The sequence below is a fragment of the Oncorhynchus mykiss genome, chromosome 11 (assembly GCF_013265735.2).
Source record: "Oncorhynchus mykiss isolate Arlee chromosome 11, USDA_OmykA_1.1, whole genome shotgun sequence".
In the NCBI taxonomy this organism is placed as follows: Eukaryota; Metazoa; Chordata; class Actinopteri; order Salmoniformes; family Salmonidae; genus Oncorhynchus; species Oncorhynchus mykiss.
Genome location: NC_048575.1, coordinates 13,100,769 through 13,125,895, shown reverse-complemented (window position 1 = coordinate 13,125,895; position 25,127 = coordinate 13,100,769). Strand labels below are relative to the sequence as shown.

The following is a 25,127-nucleotide window of genomic DNA, read 5'->3' as shown; positions in this document are numbered from 1 at the left end:
TAAGCCCTTGTCTACTCTAATGTGGGCATATTTGAACTGATTATGGAAGCAGTGTGGCTATTTTTTAAGGGAGAGCTGCTCCGCGACCCTCCCACACCTCTTTCCACACTCAGTCGAGCAGGCAACACAAATTAGTTAGTCGTTATACTTAGAAGATTGAATTATGGGAAGACGAAGAAAAAAAACAAGCGTTGGAGGTTATATAATGCGAGATCATGGACAGTTTATTTTACCACCATGACATGAAGGATCAGCTCTGTCTTCTCTCTCGCTCCTCTCACTCTCCTCTCTCTCGCTTCTCTCACTCTCTCCTCTCTCTCGCTTCTCTCACTCTCTCCTCTCACTCTCGCTTCTCTCACTCTCTCCTCTCACTCTCGCTCTCTCCTCTCACTCTCGCTTCTCTCACTCTCTCCTCTCACTCTCCTCTCTCTCGCTTCTCTCACTCTCTCCTCTCACTCTCCTCTCTCTCGCTCCTCTCACTCTCTCCTCTCACTTCTCTCTCTCGTTCCTCTCTCGCTTCTCACTCTCTCCTCTCTCTCGCTTCTCTCACTATCTCCTCTCGTCTCTTCTCTCTTTTTCTTCCTCCTCTCTGAAATGGCTCGTGAGGGGGCTATTGTCGATTTATTTTTGTTATATAAAAGTGGAGTATGGGTGGGTATGCCCGTGTGTGTATGTGACCACCCTCCTCTCACCATCCTCTTCTGCCATCTGCTAGCTGGTCTGGACATGGACCCCATACCTGATGATCCCACTGGGCCCTGTCAGGGCTCGGCAGGCCGGGGGCCCAGGGCTCTACAGGAGGAGCCTCTGGACGTCATCCTGAGCCCAGAACTGGACAAGATGGTCGCAGATGGTAAGGCGTTCTTGTTGAATTCTGTCTGTCTTCCAGAGATCTGTATATACTGATTATTTTCTCATGTCTCCACCCTACCAATGGGAGTGGTTGTCCCAAAGGCAGGCGACAAGCTTAGGTCCAAAATAACCCATTGAAATGTATTGGGCTTATTTTGGACAGATTTTGTCGAGAGTGAAACCTCTGGCTTCGCCTCTTCCTCTCTGTGCACACTCGGTGTCATTGGTGAAGAGCAGAGGTTTCTCCAGTCCTCCAGGGCTTCAGTGTCTGTTTCCTCTTGTCTCACTGATCTATTTGACGTATGTTAGTGTGCGACTCTCTGGCCTAAATGGTTTCCCAGCTTGACATCAGTACATAGATTCAGGGTTGGTTTCCGAGACCCGTCTATAAAGCTGGACTAGGCTTAATCTGTGTCTGGGAAACTGGCCCTAAAAGTCAATCATGAGAAATGTCTTTCTTCTTAGAGTTGCGTGCCTCTGTTGATGATTGTGGTCTTTATAGTATCCACCACATGGAACAACTGCTGTGTATAGAAGGCATTGGTGGTCAAATCACATCCCACATTGCAAAACCATGGAACACTAAGAAAATAATGTTTGCTCAGTTTAACTGAAGTTCCCGCAAAGTATCAGTGTTGACAAATAGGGAGGTCAACCTTATTCCCTTGGCAGAGATTTACCCGCCTGACTTGCTCCCTGTGTGTTATATCTGCTTAGCGGCTTCCTGGCTCTGTCAAAACCAATGTCTGGCCTAACACATTGACACATAACCAAATCCATGCCGGTTTTAGTTGAGGTTGTTGTGCATTCCTCAGACTTGCAATTGAGCTACACACCATCTGATGAAATTCTATGTTTGATCCCCAGGATTTGTTAACTGGCTTGCTTGGTTCAATCACTCTAGCACAGAGGATAAAGTGTATAACATTGCAGCAATGTAATATGCATTTATTTTCTTTTTTTCAGGTGCAATTCTCAGTAAGCTCTACAAAATCCCAGGTTTGTGGTTTTGATTATATAAGTCTAACTTAGAGTTTTCAAAAGGTTGTTCATTCATTTGTATGTCAGAGATGATCAGTTCCATAGAATTCAAAAGATAACCGTGAATCATTCAATCACCACCTGTTGATGATGGTTTAAAGTATGTGCGTGAACGCTATTTATTTCATTGCTGTCGCCCTCTACAGAGCTGGAGGGTAAAGACGTGGAGGACCTCTTCACAGCGGTCCTGAGTCCCAGCACCAGCCAGCCTCCACAGCTGCGTCACCCCCAACCGGCCCACCCTGGGCCCAATGTACCTAGAGCCGTGGCCATTCCAAACCCAGGTACCACCACCACCTCAAGCCTCTTGGAGAATTGCATTTGGTTGCTGGGAATTTAAATGAACACAGCAAAAAAAGAAACGTCCTCTCACTGTCAACTTGTGTTTATTTTCAGCAAATGTAATGTGTAAATATTTGTATGAACATAGCAAGATTCAACAACTGAGACATAAACTGAACAAGTTTCACAGACGTGACTAGCAGAAATTGAATAATGTTTCCCTGAGCAAAAGGGGGGGGTCAAATTTAAATGTAACAGTTAGTATCTTGGTGTGGCCACCAGCTGCATTAAATCTCCTCCTCATGGACTGCAACAGATTTGCCAGTTATTGCTGTGAGATGTTACCCCACTCTTCCATCAAGGCACCTGCAAGTTCCTGGACATCTCTGGGGGGAATGGCCGTAGCCCTCACCCGCCGATCCAACATGTCCCAGACTTGCTCAATGAGATTGAGATCCGGGCTCTTCACTGGCCATGGCAGAACACTTACATTCCTGTCTTGCAAGAAATCACACATAGAACGTGCAGTATGGCTGGTGGCATTGTCATGCTAGAATGAGCCTGCAGGAAGGGTACCACATGAGGGAGGAGGATGTCTTCCCTGTAACGTACAGTGTTGAAATTGCCTGCAATGTCAACAAGCTCAGTCCGATGATGCTGTGACACACTGCCCCAGACCATGACGGACCCTCCACCTCCAAATCGATCCCGCTCCAGAGTACAGGCCTCGGTGTAACGCTCATTCCTTTGACGATAAATGCGAATCCGACCATCACCCCTGGTGAGACAAAACCGCGACTCGTCAGTGAAGAGCACTTTTTGGCAGTCAAATCAAACGTTATTTGCCACACGTGCAAATAATACAACAAGTGTAGACTTGTACCGTGAAATGCTTACGGTACTTTTACAAGCCCTTAACCAACAGTGCAATTAAAGAAGAAAATATTTACCAAGTAGGCTAAAATAAAAAGTAATAAGAAAAAGTAACACAATAACAATAACGAGGCAATACACATCACTTACGTCCTGTCTGGTCCAGCGACGGTGGGTTTGTGCCCATAGGCTACGTTGTTGCCGGTGATGTTTGGTGAGGAACTGCCTTACAACAGGCCTACAAGCCCTTAGTCCAGCCTCCTGGTGTAACTCGGGCAGTTGTTGCCATCCTGTACCTGTCCCACAGGTGTGATGTTCGGATGTACCGATCCTCTGCAGGTGTTGTTACACGTGGTCTGCCACTGCGAGGACGATCAGCTGTCCATCCTGTCTCCATGTACCGCTGTCTTAGGCGTCTCACAGTACGGACATTGCAATTTATTGCCCAGGCTACATCTACAGTCCTCATGCCTCCTTGCAACATGCCTAAGGCACGTTCACGCAGATGAGCAGGGACCCTGGGCATCTTTCTTTTGGTGTTTTTCAGAGTTAAGTTTTCAATACTGTGACCTTAATTGCCTATTGTGTGTAAGCAGTTAGTGTCTTAACGACCATTCCACAGATGCATGTTTATTAATTGTTTATGGTTCATTGAACAAGCATGGGAAACAGAGTTTTTAAACCCTTTACAATGAGGATCTGTGGATTTTTACGAATTATCTTTGAAAGACGGGGTCCTGAAAAAGGACATATCTTTTTTTGCTGAGTTTATAATCAACTATTGACTGTGGAAATCAGTCTATAAGAATGAATGGATATGAACATTGATTTATATGAATATCATGTTCACATAATCAACAGGACATGCAGATGTATTTCTGGAACTACTTCTCCGACCTCGTCTCTATGCTCTCTGTTGCAGGCGACCATGGAATGTTTCCCCGCATGCCAATGATAAACGGCATGATGGGGCCCAACCCTCACTTTCCTCCAACTCCCATGATGCCCGGCAGCACAGGCCCATGTGGCCTGGGAAACTTCTCGCCCATTCACAGAATGCCTTTCCCAGACAAGATTAGGTAAGAGCAGGGAGCTGTCTATCCATTACTAGAGCATTGCTTTCATCTGCTCAAAGACAATCAATTGGATGTTGTGTTATTAACTTGCCTCGTGATTATTTTTTACTGTTATCCTTCATTGTTTTGACTCCAATGTATACAGTTCACTTTAACCTCATTTTTCCTGAGGTCTGCTCACTTGTTAGCTTTCATATCTCAATCAATGAATGTAATGTCATTTTTATACTATAGCCCTTTTTAAATGATAATTTGCTTCAAAGTGAAGCGCATTGTAAGTGATGTGACATACTTGAGCAATAAGGCACGAAGGGGTGTGATATATGGCCAATATACCAAGGGTTGTTCTTATTCGGCACGATGCATCGCCATATACTACAAACTCCCGAGGTGCCTTATTGCTATTATAAACTGGTTGTCAACGTAATTAGAGCAGTAAAAATAAATGTTTTGTCATACCCGTAGTATACTGGTCTGATATACCATAGCTGTCAGCCAATCAGCATTCAGGGCTTGAACCACCCAGTTTGTAAAAATCAATATATAACTAAATATATTGGTAATGTTGCAATAGAATGTGTAACCTGAGATATCCTTCCAGGGACAAGAAGTTTAGCCAGATGGGGGGTGATGTGGTTGGTTCATGGAGCGCCCCCGGCCCCGTCCCTGGCCCCGTCCCACCTCCAGAGGGAGAGACAGACACCATGTCCAACGCCCAGAGGAGCACGCTCAAGTGGGAGAAGGAGGAGACTCTGGGCGAGATGGCCACCGTGGCCCCAGTCCTCTACACCAACGTCAACTTCCCCAACCTCCTAGAGGAGTTCCCAGGTTGGTACATCATAGACAAAGTTTCTCAAATGAGATGATTTTTGGTTACGTCAAATTCAAAAGTGTGAATTACCTACTACATTTTTTCAAATGATAAGCTCTGAAGTTCTGTGTCACACTCATAAAAAGGGGACTGGGAAAGGTATAGTTCTTGGCCATATTGCATGTGTGTTGTAGCGCTATACGTTTTAGTGGCTAATCTTTTTTTATTTCTTAGACTGGGCTATGAGAGTGAAACAAATCGCAAAGTTATGGAGGAAAGCCAGTTCTCAGGACAGGGCCCCATATGTGGTAAGTTCATTTTTTTGGACCAGGTAAGTGGATTGAGAACACATTCTGGCTTTGGAAGTTGTTTACATCCATGCTGGACTGTGATGCACTGCACTTATTTTGATCAGCAGGTTTTGCTGATTGACAACAGATAACAGTTTGTACAAACAACAGAAAAAGTCCATGCATTAAAAAGAAGGCTCATCTTTTACAAAACATTTAAAACCTCCAATTAAACTTAGAACCCTATTCAATCAAAAATGTATTATTTCTGCTTCACCAGAAAGAACATTGTTGTTGACTTACTCCACAAACCTGATTGTGGCTTTTGATTGAATGGTGCCCTATACCTTTTGGAGTGATGAATCAAAGGGATCAGCCAGTTACTGATAAAATGTTAGTCTAAACAAACTTCCTGAAGTAAATTGTAGAGGCCAATAGGGAGAAGACAGATATTTGTGTTTGTCTTGTTCTTTTCATCTGTTTTCTGTTGATATTTTAAACCCATAGGCTCTCGCGCTTGTTCCCTTCTCGTGTCTTTGTTCTGTTTGAATGTTGTGTCTAGTATGTTTTCCAACTTAACACACAGTTCTTTCAGGATTTTTCAGGACAGTCTCTATGATGAAATTATATTTAACAACGCTCTGCATGTCCAAATTACTTGATGAGATTAGGTGATTGTAGAAGGTTTCTTCGCCTTTTGATTTTCCCCAAGACATTCAGAAAAATAGTGGAGCCTTTATTTGTTCCAGTAGGGTTTTAAGAAATTAGCGTCTCAGGAAATGTATCTTTCTTGCACCATCAATTACAAAATGGACTGCCTCTTCCAATCCCCTCTCTTCCAGCAAAAAGCACGGGATAACCGGGCGGCCCTGCGCATAAACAAAGTTCAGATGTCAAATGATACGCTGAAGAGACACCAGCATCCTCAGCAGCAGCAGCAACTGTTGACTGACACCTTTGACCCCAATAGTGTCCCCTTGGACACTGAGCTGCTCTTCAAAGACTCTCTCAAGCCCAAGGAGTCTGAACACGAGCAGGAGTGGAAGTTCCGACAGGTAAGAGTTCCTTTGGAGGGTTAACATGTACTGGGAATGGAGGGAGGGGGGATATGAAAGCATGGGTACACTGTAAAGCAGGGTTTCTCAACTACTGTTCTAGGAGCTGTTGAGGATTCGTTTGGCCTTCATTTTTAAATGTTACAATGTTTTTTGTTTAAACTGGGTATGGGATTGGATGCAGGATTGTGTGGAAATTGCATGCATGCCTTTTAAAAATAGATAAAATATTTTTGTTTAGTGGCTGCCTTGGCAGGTCTTCAGGAAGCCAAATGGTATAAGTGGGATTTTGTTCCTGCATGTTGAGAAACCCTGGTGTGAGAGCAGTGTACACTTATTTTTTATGTGTACATGTATTTAATGACACCATAATACACCACCATAATAATCAAAGTACCGCATGTCAGGGGAATGGTGAGTAGGAGCAAGGTGGTGAGATTGAACATAACATAACCTGGGGGCATGAAACAGATTTTTTTATTAAACTTTATATATGTGCATGGTTGAGTGAGTCATTTTTAAACAATACATTTGGCGTTCTCATACAGTCTACTAATTCTTAATTTGCATTGAAAAGGGAGAGTTAAATCAGATGTGGGGACCCCTTAAGAAGCAGCAGGAAAAGGTCCCAAAAAGCAAAGCCATAAAATCAACAAATAAAGACGTCCTTTTTGGACATTCCAACCAGGCAACTATAGCTGCAGGAGGTGGAAAAAATTCTCTGGTAAGATTCCCAAGGCGAAGCACTGTTCTGGTATTCGTCTGCCGAGAACCAATAAAGCAAAATTTACAAGGTGTAAGAAAAGCAAACTGTAAAGTGGAGTTGTAGGGAGAAAAGCTTGGTTAACTGGTAAAACCTGTCCTTGGTCCTGAAAAAACACAGTAACAGCCTCCAGAAGCTTTATTTCATCACCATATTATGACATACACCCTCACATTGTTCCCTCTTGCATGGCTTAACACCACACGCTAGACCCACTCATATTGAAAAAGCATTAAAACTTTGTTGTGAGTGAGGGAAAGAAAGCATTCTTAGCACCATGTCATCATAAAATTACAAATTCCATGCTTCCAAAAAGGCTTAATTAACTGAAGTGTCTCTCCTCCCCTGCTTTTCTTGTTTCCATGGCAGCAAATGAGACAAAAGAGCAAGCAGCAGGCGAAGATTGAAGCCACTCAAAAGCTGGAGCAGGTTAAAAATGAGCAGCTCCAGCAACAACAACAACAACAACAACAGCTGTTTAGCAGTCAGGCAGGTGGAGATACAACCCCTAATAGTGGTAACCAGAGCCCCATGACTCCTCAGCCCAGCAATGGAGGAAAGTCTGGAAACTCGTCCCCACTGCAGCCAATAGTGTCTAAGGATGGCTTCGCTAGACCACAACTCCCGGGCACACCCACCTCTGGGTCACAGGATGACGTGTTCCTCAGACCCCAGCTCCCACCTCCGTCCTCGAGGACGCCCACCCAGGAGACCTCGTACCCTCAACAGGGACCATCCTCCCAGCCCCAGTCACCACATATGTTTTCCCCGGATTCCTCCTCAGGCTCCCGGCCGTCCTCGCCCTGGGACCCATACGCCAAAATGGTGGGCACCCCGAGACCGCCCCCTGGGGGTGGTGGATCCACCACGCCCCGGCAGAACTCTCTGTCGGAGATGCAGGAAAGAGGAGGGAGGCCTTCTGGTAATGCTGACCCCTATGCTAAGATGCCAGACACCCCCAGGCCCCCTGACCCCTTTGTTAAACCCATGGGACCCGCCAGGGTGGGCCCTTCAGGACTGGTTGAGCAGCAGCAACACCAGCAGGTCAGGCACAACATGATGAGCCCTCCTTCTGGAGGAGAGACTTTTGCCAGGATGGGCGGACACCGAGCCGAGGTCTACCAGCGCATGTCTCACAACCGCATGATCCTCTCGGACCCCTACTCCAGGCCCTTGCTCACTCCCATCCCTGGCAGCAACGAGTCAGGCTCCGTCTCAGTGTTCAAAGCCCCCATGCCTCCCCAGCAGTCCCAGCAAGAGCCCTACGGTGGCCCTATGCCTGGGGGACTTAAACGAGGGCCATCTGATGGCTTTCCCCAAGGAATACAGGCCGACCCTTACGCCCAGCAGCCTCTCACCCCCCGGCCACTCATGGGGGAAGGGTTCCCCAACGAGTCCAAGATGATGTGCCAAACCCAGGAGGGCCATTTCTCTCAACCCATGCCAATGATTAGACACCCTCACAGAAACCCGTATGCACAAGCGCCATCTACCCCGAGACCGGATTATTCACAGCAGATGTCTGACCCTTTCACCCAACCACCAGGCACCCCCAGACCTCACTCTGATAGCTATGCTCAACCTCCCGGCACCCCAAGGCCACACTCAGATCCCTCATACCTGCAGACGCCGCCTAGCCTTCGTCTAGACCAGTTCCCCCAGCAGCACCCACCCAATCACAGACCGTCTCCATCTCACTCCATGGATCCTTATGCTTCCATGCCAGGTACCCCCAGACCAGCCCCAGGGGATAGGTTTCCCAAATCCCCCGGTAGTCAAAGGAACATGGACCCGTATGCCCAACAACCCGGAACACCAAGACCGCTCCTCGCTGACCCTTACGCACAAGCTCCAGGGACGCCGCGGCCAGAAGCAGGCCCTGATGCCTTCAATCGACTATGCTCCAGACCGACGCCCATGTCCCAGCTCCCAGCTGACCCATTCTCCCACCAGTCTCCGGGCAGGGTGCAGGACGGGTTTGCCTGTCCAAGCGCCCAGGGCTCGCAGACAGCTAAGCACCCAGGAATGTCGGATGAAAGTTTCTCTCTGCCGCAGTCGAATCATCACGGTGGTCAAACGCAGATTCACGATCCCTTTGAACTGGGTCCAATGACACCTTATGCCCAAACTTCGGAAAGGCAGGCCCATGATATCCCTCAGTCTAGCAGAAACACCGTTGACACTCAGAACAGCATGCTACCACACCTGGGAGACACTGAGGAGAAGCTCAGACAGGTATTTCCATTTGGTTGAGACACAATGACACTCACATGGGTAACACTTGAATTGCCATAAAGCCTTCTTCTGTTTGCATAGTTATTGGCAGGTGATTAGCCATTCCGCAGCCAATATGGCAGTGCATGTTGGTGCAACGTGAACATGTTTTGCTTCTCTGTAAGGATGCCCTCAAATTTGAATGAATACGTGCATGATGTAACTTGCTAAAGTGTACCGTGCTCTCCCCCCGCAGCGCCAGAGACTGCGCCAGCAGATCCTTAGGCAGCAACAACAGAAGTCTGCCATCCGGCAAGAGAAAGGACTACTACAGGAAACTGTTGCAGCCCCCAACCCGGGGACACCCCGCCACTGGTCACATGACGATCCCGCCCCACAGAATGACATGTTCGGCAGACCACCACCACCTTACCCAGGACCCATGAGAGGAGGTCAGAGGTTCCCTGGTACCTTTCTAGGGGACCAGCGAGGACACTTCCCCAATGAGGGCCAGTTTGCCAGACCCCACTTCCCCAGGGACATGGGCATGAGGCCACAAGAAATGAGGTTAGTTGAATTTGACAGCATAGATTTCACTCAGCTGTATATTGTTCAAACTTCTTTGTATGCACAGGGTCTTTACCCATATTCAGCTGTATATTTGTATAATTGGCTTGCAGAATTTATTGCTCCCCTTGAAAAGATTAAATGAATACAATTATGTTAAACATGCTCGAAATGTGGAATGAAGTGTCATTGTTGAAGTCCCACTTAGTGTAATCTTCCTTATTGAAGATGTGTATAGGGAGCAACCAGTGCTGTTGTGTTATGCTTGGGATGTAGTCACGGATAAGCATTTGACAATGTGTTTTCTACTCTCAGGTTTGGATTCCCTCCCAGCCCTCAAGGATCCCTTCAACCAGGCCAGGAGCAACACTTCCTCAGGGCCCTTCACCAGATGCCCGGCGGGCCCATGGTCGACAATGTTCCACCCCAGATGAGAATGTCCCACTCTGTGGACTTTTCCAGGGGGGTCATGGGGGGCAACACCCAGATGGGGCTCCCCCAGCCCTTCCCCCAACAGGGCCTTCCTGTCCAGCAGCACAACATCATGGGTCAGCCGTTCATCGAGCTCCGCCACAGGGCCCCTCAGAACAGAATGAGGATGCCCTTTGGGCATGGACCTCCCAATGTCATGGACCCCTCCAACCAGCCCCAGATACCACCCCAGGGCTTCATGGAAGGCCAGGAAATGGGCTTCGCTGGGAACCAGTTGTCCAGAATGATGGACCCCATGATGGACAGTCCTTCCCAGGGATCGGTCGGTCACACACACATGTCGGCTAGTATGGAGAACCTGCACCAGCAGCAGACTGAAGTCCCGATGACCATGGGGCAGCAACAGCATCCTTCACTGAATAGGTCACTCAGCCACCCTGTCACTGGTGAGCCACTCAATGTAGCGCCATCTAGTATGCTCTTGCCTGGGTCTAGCACCGGTCAAACGGAAGAGACTCAGATACCCAGTGGAGACGGAATTGAGGAAAACTTGGACGCTGAAGACTCCGCAGTAAAGGACCTTGAAGATGTGGAGGTCAAAGACCTGGTCGATCTGAACCTGAACCTGGACCCGGATGATGGCAAAGACCTTGAACTGGGACCCAATGACCTGCACCTTGACGACTTCCTCATGTCAGGGAAGTTTGACCTCATCGCCTACACGGACCCCGAGCTCAACCTGGATGACAAGAAAGACATGTTCAGTGAAGAAGATCTGGACCTGGGCGACCCTATGGAGGACCACCAACAGGGTGAGACCTCAGACCTCCAGAAAGCCTTGTCGGAGAAGAGGAAAGGCAGCGTGGATGGCACAGCCACCTCGTCCCGATCCGGGGAGAAATCTGACAAACGGGAGGGCAACGAAGCGAAAGAGACCTTAGACATGTTTAAAACCGAGGATACAATCAAAACGGAGGTCAAAGATGAACACGTGCAAAACCAGGACCAGTCTCTCTGCAGTGGCCCGAGGAATGACAACAGAACCATGACAAACCAAGAGGGCGCAGGGCTGTATGAGCAGCCTGGACAAACTGACTCCGGCTCAACTCCGGTCCTCTCCTGCCTTCTGATCAAAGAAAAACTGGAAAACATTGGGTTTGGCCCAAACTGCTCTCCTCAAAAAGGTAACATGGCTGCCCAGGCCACCGGGCTACACCCAAGCACCGGCATGCTGATGCTACCTAGGCAACACGCCCAAGACAACAACAGGCTCAATCCCAGCGTGGCTATGGGACATCGGGTGAGCCCCACGTTGGTTCAGAGCAGACTTTCAATGGGAAACCACAGCTTCGGGGCCTCAGCGAACCAACAGGTGGAGCTCAACCTAGCCATGGTTGGAGCCGGTCAGCAGCCCACTGCCCACGGCCTGAACCCCCAGGGCCAGCAGGGCATATTCCCCCAGCAGCAGGGACCCTCACTGGGGCAGGCCGGCCCACAGAACAGGCCTCTGTTGCTGGAAGAGCAGCCCCTCCTCCTACAGGACCTGCTGGACCAGGAGAGGCACGAGCAGCAGCAACAGAGGCAAATGCAGGCCATGATCCGACAGCGCTCCAGCGACTCCTTCTTCCCCAATATGGGTAAGGCCATTGAGCTTCAGATAGACATGTCTACTGTTTTGGTCACCCGTTTCATTTAGTCACACACATTACCAGGGTGTTGTCAGATTAGTTATCTGGGGGTTTTGTAGTCATTTTGCATGGTCATCCTTTTTGGTATAAATGTGGAATGTCGAGCCATTTCAGTTGGAGCCTCATGCTTTATTAAAGATTTTGAGGGAAAATAAGTACTTGACATTTGTTCAATTGTAATTTGAGGAACAGAATGTTGGACTTAATTATTTTTTACGAAGAGACACTTTTGGGAGTCTTACTTCACCAGCGTTCCATCCGTAATTTTGACATGGCACTTGTTAGGGGTGGCTTCTTTTGAAATGGCTTAACTTCTTGATGCTACCCATCCCTGTAGCGGGATAATTTTTGCCTGCAACCGCTGAATAGCATAGCGCAAAAGTCAAATAATATTACTAGAAAATATTCATATTCATGAAATCACAAGTGCAATATTTTGAAACACAGCTTAGCCTTTTGTTAATCACTCTGTCGTCTCAGATTTTTTAATTATGCTTGACAGCGAAAGCAATCCAAGCGTTTGTGTAAGTTTAGCGATAGCATAGCATTATGTACACTTAGCATCAGGAAGCTTGGTCACGAAAATCAGAAAAGCAATCAAATTAACCGTTTACCTTTGATGATCTTCGGATGTTTTCACTCACGGGACTCCCAGTTAGACAGCAAATGTTCCTTTTGTTCCATGAAGATGATTTTTATACCCAAAATACCGACTTTTGTTTGTCGTGTTATGTTCAGAAATCCACAGGAAAGAGTGGTCACGACAATGCAGACGGAAATTCCAAATAGTCTTCATAATGTCCACAGAAACATGTCAAACGTTTTTATAATCATTCCTCAGGTAGTTTTTAAAATATATATTCGATAATATATCAACCGAGTGTGTAGCTTTTTCCATTACAGCGGGAGGAACAATGGCCGTTTTACTCAATTGCGAACCAACTCACTCTGAGAGCCCCCACCTATCCACTTACGCAATGTGATCGATCCTTCACGCTCAATTGTTCAAAATAAAAGCCTGAAACTATGTCTAAAGACTGTTGACACCTTAGGGAAGCCACAGAAAAAGGAATCTGGTTGATATCCCTTTAAATGAAGGACAGGCACGCATAGGAACACAGAAGTTTCAAAATAAGAGGCACTTCCTGATTGGATTATCCTCAGGCTTTCGCCTGCAATATCAGTTCTGTTATACTCACAGACAATATTTTTGGAAACTTTAGAGGGTTTTCTATCCTAATCTGTCAATTACAGTGGGGCAAAAAAGTATTTAGTCAGCCACCAATTGTGCAAGTTCTCCGACTTAAAAAGATGAGAGAGGCCTGTAATTTTCATCATGGGTACACTTCAACTATGACAGACAAAATTAGAAAAAATCCAGAAAATCACATTGTAGGATTTTGAATGAATTGATTTCAAAATTATGGTGGAAAATAAGTATTCAAGAGGTTAAAAGAAGGTCAACTAGCTACGATTAAGTGGACTTCTTTATTTTTTAGCAGACTTTGATGCCATCACGGACCCGATCATGAAGGCCAAGATGGTAGCTCTGAAGGGAATCAATAAAGTCATGGCTCAAAACAGCATGGGAATGCCCCCAATAGTCATTAACAGGTAAGACAAAAGCTCACCCTAATGCTAGCTCATTATTTGTGCTTGTGGGTAATATGTACATTCATTTAAAGGCTTTTTGTAATACTCTCTTGGTCTGTCCGAAACACTATTGTGAAGCTTAGTATTGGATGGGAAATATTTAGAAGTAAATGTAATGTTCCCTAAAACAACGATCCTCTCATTTGTCTTTGTGGCAGAATTCAGCAGACGCCAGGAGCACATGGACCAGATGCTGCCGCCGCTCTGCCTCAACATGTGCTTGGACAGGTAAGCATTGTGAATCGACCACTGTCTGTCTGTTTAATCTATTATGCTAAAAAACAAGGCCTCATTACCGTTTGTTAATTGTTTTCGCAGGACGGGAAGTTGGCTCCACAAATGGCAAGACCAAACCCCCCAAATTTTGGACCTGGATTTGTCAGTGAGTGGACGACAACCCATCGTTTTTTAATTTGAATTTGATCATGACATCCTTATTCACTTTAACCAAATGATTAATAATAGACCATTCTTTAGGTTTCTTCAGTATTTCATATGTTGACCACCATATCCAATCCAGGGTCTCTTCGATTTCACCTACATCCCTTTGGGATTTATACATCCAAAGTAAAAATGGCGCCTAACCCAGTCTTGTCTCTCAGACGACAGCCAGAGGAAGCAGTATGAGGAGTGGCTCCAGGAGACCCAGCAGCTGCTCCAGATGCAGCAGAAGTTTCTAGAAGATCAGATTGGGGCCCACAGGAAGTCCAAGAAGGCCCTGTCGGCCAAACAGCGGACCGCCAAGAAGGCGGGCCGGGAGTTTCCTGAGGAGGACGTCGAGCAGCTGAAGCATGTGACCGAGCAGCAGAGTGTGGTGCAGAAGCAGTTGGAGCAGGTAGCTAACTAAATGTAGCAGGAGTTAATTACCGGCATTCCATGTTGAAGGTTTTGAAAATATTGAGATCTTGGATTTGGACTTATGTTTTTTACATTACAATATTTTACGACGTTACATGGCATAATCTGTAAAAATGATTGGAAATTCTGAGTACCTAAATAATGTAAAGAAAGAGAGCGGTTGTAGTCATTCACCTTGAAGAGGTGGATAAGAAAAGGGAATCATATCTTAAGCCACCTGAATAGGCTGATTCTCTCTGGAATCTTTGAGGGTCTACTTCAGGATTTGCCTCCAACCCTTTTGGTTTTAAGCACCTGTATCATTTTGGATTCTATCTTATAGATTTTCTCTTGAAGTTAAACCTCTGTTGGCGGCTCTTTATCACGTCTTTGCTTTATATTCCCGTCCACTCAGAAATGGAAAACACCTTGATTATGACCATGAACGTTTTGGTTTAGCATCGCAAAACTTAATTGCTGCAAAACATCTGCTACTTTTATTTGTATTTATTTGATTGAACCTTTATTTTACTAGGCAATTTACAATGGCAAAACACCCATCACGACAAGAGACAACACAACAAAGAACTACTTGTTTTATTGAGAATCAAGGGAAACATTACGCCCGAAAACAAACCTTTTGACCTTTTCTTAGCAACAAAGTGGCGACTTCGCTAATTATTTCCAACTGTTGTGACCTTTTCATTGTGGCGAGGCGCGAGACTTCACTGTCGCATGAAGACCACAGGAGACAGCAGACATGATTTATTCTGTGACATTAACACAGTCTACTCTGTCAACATTTTCACAAGGCTAAAATAAAAGAAACACCAACATATAGTGTCTTAACGGGGCGTTGGGCCACCATAACAGCTTCAATCCACCTTGACATACACTACCGTTCAAAAGTTTGGGGTCACTTAGAAATGTCCATGTCCCTGCTCCAGATACTCAACTAGTCTAAAGGCCAGTTTTATTTCTTCTTTAATCAGTACAACAGTTTTCAGCTGTGCTAACATAATTGCAAAAGGGTTTTCTAATGTAAAATTAGCCTTTCAAAATAAACTTGGATTAGATAACACAATGTGCCATTGGAACACAGGAGTGCTGGTTGCTGATAATGGGCATCTGTACGCCTATGTAGATATTCCATTTAAAAAAATCAGCCGTTTCCAGCTACAATAGCAATTTACAACATTATCAATGTGTACACTATATTTGATGTTATTTTAATGGACAAAAAATGTGCTTTTCTTCCAAAAACAAGGACATTTCTAAGTGACCAAAAACTTTTGATCGGTAGTGTCGATTCTACAAGTGTCTGAAAATCTGTTGGAGGGATGCGACAACATCCTTCCACAAATTCCATCAGTTGGTGTTTAGTTGATAGTGGTGGAAAACGCTATCTCGGGCAGCTCTAGAATCTGGTTTGAGATCTGGTGACTATGACACACACATACACACACCCTTTAAACCCCCTATGCTCCTTTGAGAGCCTCTTTCAAAGTCATTGAAATCTCTTCTAGCCATGGTAGACAAAATAATGGCCAATTGAGCATTTTTATACATGACCCTAAGCTTGATGGGATGCTAATTTCTTAATTAACTCAGGAACCACACCTGTGTGGAAGCATCTGCATCACTCATTTACTCAAGTGTTTCCCTTTTTGGCAGTATATTCTAAGATATTAAGATAATGTTATTTACTTGATAATGGTTCAATCTGATTTCTTGTGGGCAGTGAATTCATTGAAACATTTACTATATCACTAAGCATTCTCTAGTTCCAGGTAATTGCCAATTTTATGGAGGCATAAGCAACAGAAAATAGTATTTGATCACTCTGTTCTTTCTGTGATTGCCAGGTAAATACCAATTCTAATTGGGCTGGATACAAAAGTGGTGCCTAAAAATGTTTCTCTATCTTCTTGGACTGTGCAGATCCCTTCAATCTGCTCACATTTCTCTGTTTTCTTTCTCTCTGGTAGATTCGGAAACAGCAGAAAGACCATGCAGAGCTGATAGAGGAGTACCGTGTCAAGCAGCAGCAGCAACGGCCATGTCTCCAGGCTCCTATGATGCCACCCATGCCTGGGATGCATACTCAAGCTGCCCCTATGATGCCCGGAGCGCCCCCTATGGGCCAGCCCATGATGGGGCCCATGATGCCAATGCAGCCCCACCCCAGCCAACATAACCCTGCCTGCATTCCCAACATGCCAGGCTGGCACCCAGGGGGAGCCCAAGGACTGATGGGAGGCCCAGGTCCAAGAATTCCAGCTCACATGCCCCCACAGATGCCCCTTGCCAGCCCTGCCCAGTTGCCACCGCCCCAGTTACCACCCCAAGCCCAACTACCACCACAGCCCCCACCCTCAATGGTGCCTGGCACAAAAGCTACACCAACGGGAAACGGAGCAGGTGCCCAGGGAGCGAACGGTGGAAGTGGTGGCAACAGCCTCGCTGTGAAATTTGACGACAACAACCCATTCAGTGAGGGCTTCCAGGAGCGCGAGAGGCGGGACCGCCTGAGGGAGCAGCAGGAGAGACAGAGGGTCCAGCTTATGCAGGAGGTGGAGAGGCACCGGGCCATGCAGCAGCGGCTGGAGATGGAGCAGCAAGGCCTGGGTCCTACTGGGCTCCCATCCAGCTCTGGAGCTACAAACCCCGGAGGGGATAGCCTGGCCCACATGCCATTCTACAGTACTGATCTGCCCCAAGACTTCATGCAACCCTCTAGGCCTCAACAACAGCAGGGGCAGCTAGGGCCCATGTACCCCGAGCAGAGCAACATGCAGCCAAGCTTCACCAGCACTGGCGGGCCACTCCCAGGTCAGGGCTTCATGCCGGATGGTGAGCGCAGGTCCATGCCTGGGAACAGGGCATTTGGTAGTCCCGAGATGGGTCCCAATTTCCGGTCCAAAATCCCCATGCTACAGGGGCTTAACTACCCCCCTGGACAGCCCCGTCCCGCTGGGTTCAGAGACCGTGGGATGATGCCTCAGGTTGGGGGCGAGGGACATGGACCCCCATTCGGAATGGACTCATCCACCCCCCTACCTCCCAACTACCCCGGCTCAGGCCAGTCCTTGATCCAGCTCTACTCCAACATCATCCCAGAGGAGAAGGCCAAGAAGAAGAGGAACAGAAAGAAGAAGAGAGACTCTGTCGACGACGCAGACTCAGTCAAGACCCCATCCACTCCCCACTCAGACCTCTGCGCCCCACTGACTCCCTCCCACTTGTCTGACACCTCATCCACCCCCACCCGGAGCCTCAGCATTCCTGGAGAGCAGGATCTGTCTGATCTTTTCCTCCCTGTGGGGTCCTCGGGTTTGGCCCCCTCCTCAGAACTGGAGAGGCAGCTCTCGGGCAGCAGCTTAGCCCAGGGTGGGCTCTCCAACATGGGCTCGGAGAATGACCGGGCCTCCCTGTTTGACGAAACCCTCCAAATCAAGCTGGAGAGGATAGAGACTGAGTGCAGAGGGGCCGTGGCAGCCAACGAAGGGTCTGCCTTGTGGCACGGTCCCCGAGCCGGGGGGATAGTGAAGGAGGAGGAGGGAAGCGAGGGGGGGCTCTCTTCGCCACTCCATGGCGCCAAAGGGGGGGACGCAGGGAATGAGCTGCTTAAGCACCTGCTGAAAAACAAGAGTACGCCCCCGCCAGGTGCCAGTGCCAACCAGGCCCCTCCCACACAGCAGATGTCCTGCAACAGCCTTAGCTCAGAGCAGCAGGCCTCGGCAGACCTCAAAGCCACCGCCGGGCCGGCCTCCACCACCAACAACATGGTGAGAAGGGAACGACCACATTCACACAGACACTATAATCATCACACCTATGTTCTGAAATCAAACTATTTGTGTATAAAATGCACAAAAAATTGCTATTCAGTACTACATTCCTAAAGAAAGCCCTTTGTTGTGTCTATAATAGTAGCTCACATAGTAGCTCACCAACCTTGCTTGTATCATTGTATTTTCCCAGACTCCCCCACACAGTCAGCTGACAGGAAGCACAGAGCTTCTAGAACCCTCGGTTCCGGCACAGGGCAAAAGGAAGCAGCAACGCAACAAACGGACGCCCAAAAACGGGGCGGAGAAACCGCCGTCACGCTACAAGAGGAGGAAGAAGGAGGAAGAGGAGAGGCAGATCGGTTATTCCAGTACTGACAGTCTGACACAGCTCAAACGGGTACATGTGATAGTAGTCAGACACCAAACAGTGTTGAATGTGTTGTTTAGCGTGTGTTTATTGAATCTGCAGTGGCGATTTTAGCATGTAAATCTTGGTGGGGCAAACTCAACAAATGTTTTTATGCATGCCAGCAAAGCCACTACACAACACATTAATTTCCCTATAACGGTGACAAACAGTGCCCACATAAAGCTGTCCCAACAGCAGATCTTTCTTTTCAGCACCATGGAGGGAATCCTTACCACCGCTACACCTCACTATCAGCTGAGCCTTGTCTGGCAGCAAAACAGTTAATTCAGCTTCATTTATTGCTTTAAAAAAAAAACATTGCTGCTATGGTTGACCTCCTTAAACAAATGTGGTTTTGCCTGGCAATTGAGATGTACAAACTATGGCATAAGGGGACGATACGAGGCAATCCGTAATTTCGATTAAGACATTAATGAGCGAGCTAAGACGGACATAGTCAATATAACTATTTTTTTCAGCACTTTTGAAATGTACAGCGACAGAATTCAGAACATGGGCCGTTAAGAGTATTATCGCTGTACACCAAGTCAGGACCGTAGGATAAATAAAAGGGGCATAATAAGCAGACCATGAAAGCTCTTACAATATTCGATGATGACATTTCTCTAAAATAGGCTTTAGGCTACATGTGCACCACCAAGTCAGAATAGTAGGCTAAATTATGAGGAATTGGAATTCTGAGTTGGATGACCGTTCAAAACGTATTTTCCCAGAGTTCCCAGTTGTCTTGACTGCGGCAGAAGTCATGCTGGATTTACAGCATGGCCAATGTATCCAACCTTTTCTGGCCCATGGTGTTGCATGTGAATGTTTATCATTTTAAGCTTAGAAAAGAGGCCTTTAAACACATACTTGGACTACACAGCTTCTCCACTAACTAGGAGGCAAAAATAGTGATTGCGTTGCAAAGCCAGCAGTTAGCCACTGATTCCTTCCAAACCACTCATTGTTGAATTTGTGATTTCCAACTTTTTGTGTAATGTTTGTCCATTGTCCGTTTTATCTATAATTTCTCTTGATATGACAAGGATTTACCAGTAGATTGTTGACTTGATTCATGATGACTGCTTGTCTAGCTTGCTTGCTAAGATTTTGAAAGTATGATGTTGACATGATCAGTGCAATCAAAGCTACAACGTTCATTTTATCTGTGGCCAATTTTTTTTATTTCACCAGGTAGGCCAGTTGAGAACAAGTTCTCATTTACAACTGCGACCTGGCCAAGATAAAGCAAAGCAGTGCAACAAAAACACAAAGTTACACATGGGATAAACAAACGTACAGTCACCTTGACCTTAAGCCTTCTTAGATTGGCACTTCTAATGTAAATCTATGGCAGCACCCAACGGGCTTGAATTTTCTAGCTCTCCCTGTAGATTTTGCAGTGACGTAGTGTCCCCATGAGTGACAGAACAATCACGGCACAACTAGAGAACATTAACATCCCCTACGCTCTGTATTTTCTGCTGGCTGCCCCACAACCACAGATAGCACAGAGCTAGCCTGAAACACCTACATTTTGGAGCTGACTTACTCAAGAAAGCAAAACAAAGACAATGTTTATATGCGGCTTTATTAACTCAATGATTCATTTATTTTTACATTGTTTGCAAACTGATATGTGACGCTTATTAATGCAAAAATAACATGCAAACGCCCCACCTGCCCTGAATTTTTAAACATTTTTATTTAACCTTTATGTAACTAGGCAAGTCAGTTAAAAACAAATTCATATTTTACAATGACAGCCTACCCCAGCTAAACCCTCCCGAACCCGGATGACGGCCAGTTGTGATACAACCCGGGATCAAACCAGGGTCAGTAGTGACGCCTCTAGCACTGAGATGCAGTGCCTTAGACCGCTGTGCCACTCTGGAGTCCCATAGGACGGGTCGCCACTGTGAATGTGTTGATTGGCTAATTGGTCTGGTAGTATAGCCAGGCCTAAAACAAATGTCTGTATTTTGATCACTTAAAAAAATATATTTGATTGATGGTGTTTATTGTTGCAACTGTGTGGTGCCGCTATGGGCAAATTATCACTCAGGCTGCTGCTGATTTTGTAGATGAACGTGTATCTGATATCTTCTTCTGCAGTTGCTTGGGCACAAACGTGGGGTGTTATTTTGCTGTTTTCTGTTAACACACCTCATAAATTACTGTCATCTTAATGTTTAATTGAACGGTCCGTGGATTTTTGAAAGAAGCACTCAGAATTTGTGGACGGCATAAACAGAATATTACATGGAAAATATATAGTACTTTTTAGGTGAATAATCATAAAATAATTGCATGTCATTCAAATTAGGAGTAGATATACCATGGGTTATTCAGCAGTGAACTATTCTGCTTTTTGTCTTGACCTCCCAAGTCTCCGTACACTTACGATAATGACTTCAGCTAATGACCGTCAATAGTTTTTATTCAATTTCTAGAACAAATTTTAATCCTGTTCAGTGCTTACCTCGAAATTTAAGCAGTGAGAAAGCCTTTGGCCTTACTAACCCTCTTCTCTTCCTCCACAGCAGCTCTCTCTGCTGCCCCTGATGGAGCCCCTAATGGGGGTCAACTTTTCCCACTTCCCACCCTTCGGCAGCGGGCAGGTCAACGGGGAGAACAGGCTGTCGGGCTCCTTCGGCAGCGCCTCTCTGGACGGCGTGTCAGACTACTATTCACAGCTCATCTACAAGGTGAAGAGAGCACACCCTTAGGTCAAACGTTGTGTAGGCACGTCCGTCTGTTTTTCAGGTGAAGAGTCCAGAAGGTATATTATAGGAAAGGAATAGATTTAATAGAAAAGAAAAAGGATACCCGCACACTGTTGAATGTTCCTGTATATTCAAACACATTTCCCTAGTTGGATCCAGTTAAAATGTTGTCTGCTTTGCCATTTTGTAGCAGAACAACTTGAGCAACCCACCTACCCCTCCAGCATCACTCCCACCCACGCCGCCTCCCATGGCGAGGCAGAAGATGGTCAACGGGTTCGCCACGGCCGAGGACCTCGCCAGGAAAACTGCTGTCTTGGGCAGCCATGATGGTAAAGTGACTCGTGTTAAAAATCACTTCGGAGAAGTAATGCTGTGGTAATATTGTAGCCAATGTTAAAGTGATTTGAAAATATATTATATATATCAAAGAATCTTTGCTGGCATTTTAATGGCAAGACACATTTTTGTGTTTCAATGGCTGAAATATGTTTGTTGTTGAATTAACATTAGTGATCAAAGGACTGGGAGCCAAGCAGCTACCTACAGCATTCCGGACAGAGGAAGACCTCATGACCCATGACATCACCCAGGGGCCCAAGACAGTGGACGTTCCCGCCTCGCTCCCCACACCACCCCATAACAACCAGGAGGAACTCAGGTGAGGACTTGCAAATCCACATTTCAATGGGATTTAAAGGCAGGATGGTTCCTACCTCGCCTCTGAACGAGTAACTATAGTAACTTATTTAGCTTCTGAGGGGAGTATTAAAGACTGACTTATATCCTGCTGTACTGCGCTGGTTCAGTGGTTGAACTAGTTTCCTTCATTCTGTACGTCCCAGGGGCCAGGACCACTGTGTAGACAGGGACACCCCCGACAGCTTTGTCCCCTCCTCATCCCCCGAGAGCGTAGTCGGCATGGAGATCAGCCGCTACCCCGACCTGTCAAAGGTCAAGGAGGAGCCCACCTCGCCTTGCTCCTCTCCCGTCATACCCATGCTGCCTAGCGCCAGCGGGAAAGGTAAGAATCACACACCTTTCACTCCTGACTGAAGTAGAGGTACCAATAAATGGTCATTTAGAGGTATGTTGAGTTAGAAGTTTTGCTTGTTAGTACTACTAATCATTAGGTAGTGATTGTATTGGTGAAGATCTTTAAGAATAATTCTCAGGCCAGGGTTATAGAAGCATTTTAACTGCTGCTTTGTGTTAGTTCCTGTGGAATAGTAAATTGTCTGGTTGTTTTCTTTAGGAACTGAGATAAAGCAAGAGGTCAAGACTGAACCCTCAAGCTCCTTCTTCGGGTCCCAGTTTGGACAGCCTCCATCCTGCGCCAAAGCTGGCCTGGTATCCATAGAAATCACCTTGAATCCGGTCTCAGCAGAGGTGAGTGGCTAAAAGCAACTGTAAACAGCCCATTTTTACTATTATAGTTTAGTTTATTTCATGTTGTACACATTTGCAGCTATAGACTGAATTGCAGTGGACATAGTGAATACATACATAACTGTAAATACACTTCTGGGTAAACAAGCCAGACCATATACAACACATTCAAGAAAGCTAATTTCCATGATAGTCTCACGTGTAGCTTCGGGCAGGGGTAGGCAACTAGATTCAGCCGTGGGATGATTTTTATCAGAGCAAATAGACGGGGGCAAGAAAATAATTAAAATAATTTGCACATTGCAAATTGACTACAAGTAAGCACAAAAAGAGCTTGTATTTGAAAATAATTATTTTATACCTTGATTATGTTGAGACACGATCACATATTTCTTTTTTTATTCGTGGGAATATTTGGGAACCGATTGCCTAAATTAAACACTGTTTTTACAGAATTCCTGGTCATTTTAGTCCAAAATAATAAAAATAGGTTCCCCCCAAAAAATACATATCACTCGCGGGCCGAAAACGGCCACCTGTTGCCGACCTCTGGCATGGGGCTGTTGTATTGACCACCACTGGCTATAAACTTATTTGACTTCCCTGACACTTCTGGACCTGCAGAACGTCCCTGGCGTTGTGGCTGCGGTGGCCGATCTACTGTGTGTGACCATCCCCAGCAGCTACGAGGTGAGCCGCAGCCCAGAGCGCAGCTCCCTGGCCTTACTGGCTGGACTCAAGGTGCCTCAGACCCAGGGAATGGACCCCCTTCACGTATCCATGTTTCCCCAGCACCAGCAGCCCCCCACCATCAGGTCCCTGAGACCCCCTGGATCACCCAACCATCCCAGAATTAGCCAGCCATTTCAGCCCATTGGCCCACCCACCAGCGCAGGTCAGTACCCACCAGCGATCCAACTTTAATCTGCCGATGGTAACAACTGATAGTGATGGAAGAAATTACGTTTCTGGCTTCAGAGCTGGTGGCACTATATCTTTCAGTGAAATTATTTCACAAAAATCTATTTATCACTGTCATGTTATCAACAGACTAACAATCAAATGGCATGCGTTCCTAAGCTTTTCATTTTGGTTATTTCAAAACATGATTTTTCAGTTTGTACAAGCTATTTTAGTAAATATCTTTTAGCTCAGGAAATGGCAGGCAGATAAGCACTGTGATTAAGTTATTTTCCCATTACCCTCAATAAAGGCAATTGGCTGTTTAGAACAGATTTTGGGCAAAATCTGGGCATGGAAAAACCAGTCTGTGTGTGAGTCAGAAACCTCTCTACTCTCAGTGGATAGTCCCATCTAGCCTCGTATTGATCATGTCTGAGATGTGAAAAGTTAATGAAAGCTACTAATGATTGGGGAGGTTGAACCTGTTAGCTCTTTGGCTAACTTGATTGTGAAGGAGCCCTTTTGAAATAACCCCAATGCAATCACAATATCTGTCTGTTTCCTTCTTGTTCAGCTGTCTTTCACTCAGGTGTTTTTTGTGACAAATTGATGTAAAAATGTGTTTTAGGTTCAGCTGCCAGGGGGGAGGGGCCTAAACCCCAGTGGTGCTGCCACTGCAAGGTGGTGGTTCTGGGAAACGGAGTGCGCAAGTCCACCAAAGACCTAGCCTGCAGCAAACGGGTAAGCCCCAAATCAGTTGTTGCTCAACTGAAGCAAGTATTGTCACTTAATATGAACATGTTTAGTCATTTAAACTGCAAAAGCCTGAAATTAATTCCTATCGTATAAGAATATGAATTGTCAATTATTTTAAGTATTACCATAATACATTCACTAGTAGTGTACAGTGAAAATGATCAGAGTTTTGTTGATATGGAATGAGATTTATCTAAGCCCAACAATATTAATGAAATAAAGTAAACCTAACTGCCGCGAGGCACCGTCTGATTTACCACGAGATGAGTGGAGATGGCCTGGGTTGAACATGATTTAATTAGGTTAACAGTCGGGCTGTTTAAATCAGGAGTTACCTTTTGGTCTTCTCCTCCTGCCAGCCCACACATGTACACACTTGCCTAGATTAAATAAAGGTCAAATAAAAAACAATGGTTGTTTCTAGACAGTGCGCGACTAATGCATGTTCAGAACAAGTGACCTGGTTCCTGGTCATTAAAGGCAAAACGTTTTGCAACAGAAAAAAAAACGTTTTTTATTGGACAGGTTTAGTTGTCCTCCCAGTTTCGGAGCATTTCCTTTATTTTTGTGGCAACTGAACATGATGCTGATGTCTCTGGCTTCTGCAGGAGAGACCGAACCAGGTCTTCTGTAGCCGCAACTGTTTTGTCCTCCACACCGCAGCCACACAGTCCAAAGCCACAGACAGTAAGGTGTGTATCTCTAAGTGGACT

General features: G+C 46.1%; 1 protein-coding gene across 9 annotated transcripts in view; it reads left to right on the top strand.

Moving 5' to 3' along the window:
• LOC110535292 (histone-lysine N-methyltransferase 2C) overlaps positions 1–25,127 on the top strand; it is a 224,712-nt gene that overhangs the window by 193,376 nt on the left and 6,209 nt on the right. For 6 of the 9 annotated variants that reach the window (XM_036934912.1, XM_036934918.1, XM_036934920.1 and 3 more), the window contains 25 exons: positions 716–853; positions 1,819–1,851; positions 2,040–2,177; positions 3,971–4,127; positions 4,726–4,952; positions 5,170–5,243; positions 6,068–6,280; positions 6,858–7,004; positions 7,413–9,278; positions 9,514–9,824; positions 10,140–11,893; positions 13,444–13,558; positions 13,756–13,825; positions 13,916–13,979; positions 14,200–14,432; positions 16,423–18,222; positions 18,419–18,625; positions 21,184–21,348; positions 21,557–21,698; positions 21,880–22,027; positions 22,212–22,390; positions 22,622–22,755; positions 23,380–23,650; positions 24,287–24,399; positions 25,023–25,106. In XM_036934912.1, the coding sequence (XP_036790807.1) occupies positions 716–853; positions 1,819–1,851; positions 2,040–2,177; positions 3,971–4,127; positions 4,726–4,952; positions 5,170–5,243; positions 6,068–6,280; positions 6,858–7,004; positions 7,413–9,278; positions 9,514–9,824; positions 10,140–11,893; positions 13,444–13,558; positions 13,756–13,825; positions 13,916–13,979; positions 14,200–14,432; positions 16,423–18,222; positions 18,419–18,625; positions 21,184–21,348; positions 21,557–21,698; positions 21,880–22,027; positions 22,212–22,390; positions 22,622–22,755; positions 23,380–23,650; positions 24,287–24,399; positions 25,023–25,106 (8,783 nt within the window). The remainder of the gene's footprint in view (positions 1–715; positions 854–1,818; positions 1,852–2,039; positions 2,178–3,970; positions 4,128–4,725; positions 4,953–5,169; positions 5,244–6,067; positions 6,281–6,857; positions 7,005–7,412; positions 9,279–9,513; positions 9,825–10,139; positions 11,894–13,443; positions 13,559–13,755; positions 13,826–13,915; positions 13,980–14,199; positions 14,433–16,422; positions 18,223–18,418; positions 18,626–21,183; positions 21,349–21,556; positions 21,699–21,879; positions 22,028–22,211; positions 22,391–22,621; positions 22,756–23,379; positions 23,651–24,286; positions 24,400–25,022; positions 25,107–25,127) is intronic. The other 3 variants (XM_036934913.1, XM_036934915.1, XM_036934919.1) reach the window with 3 other exon arrangements.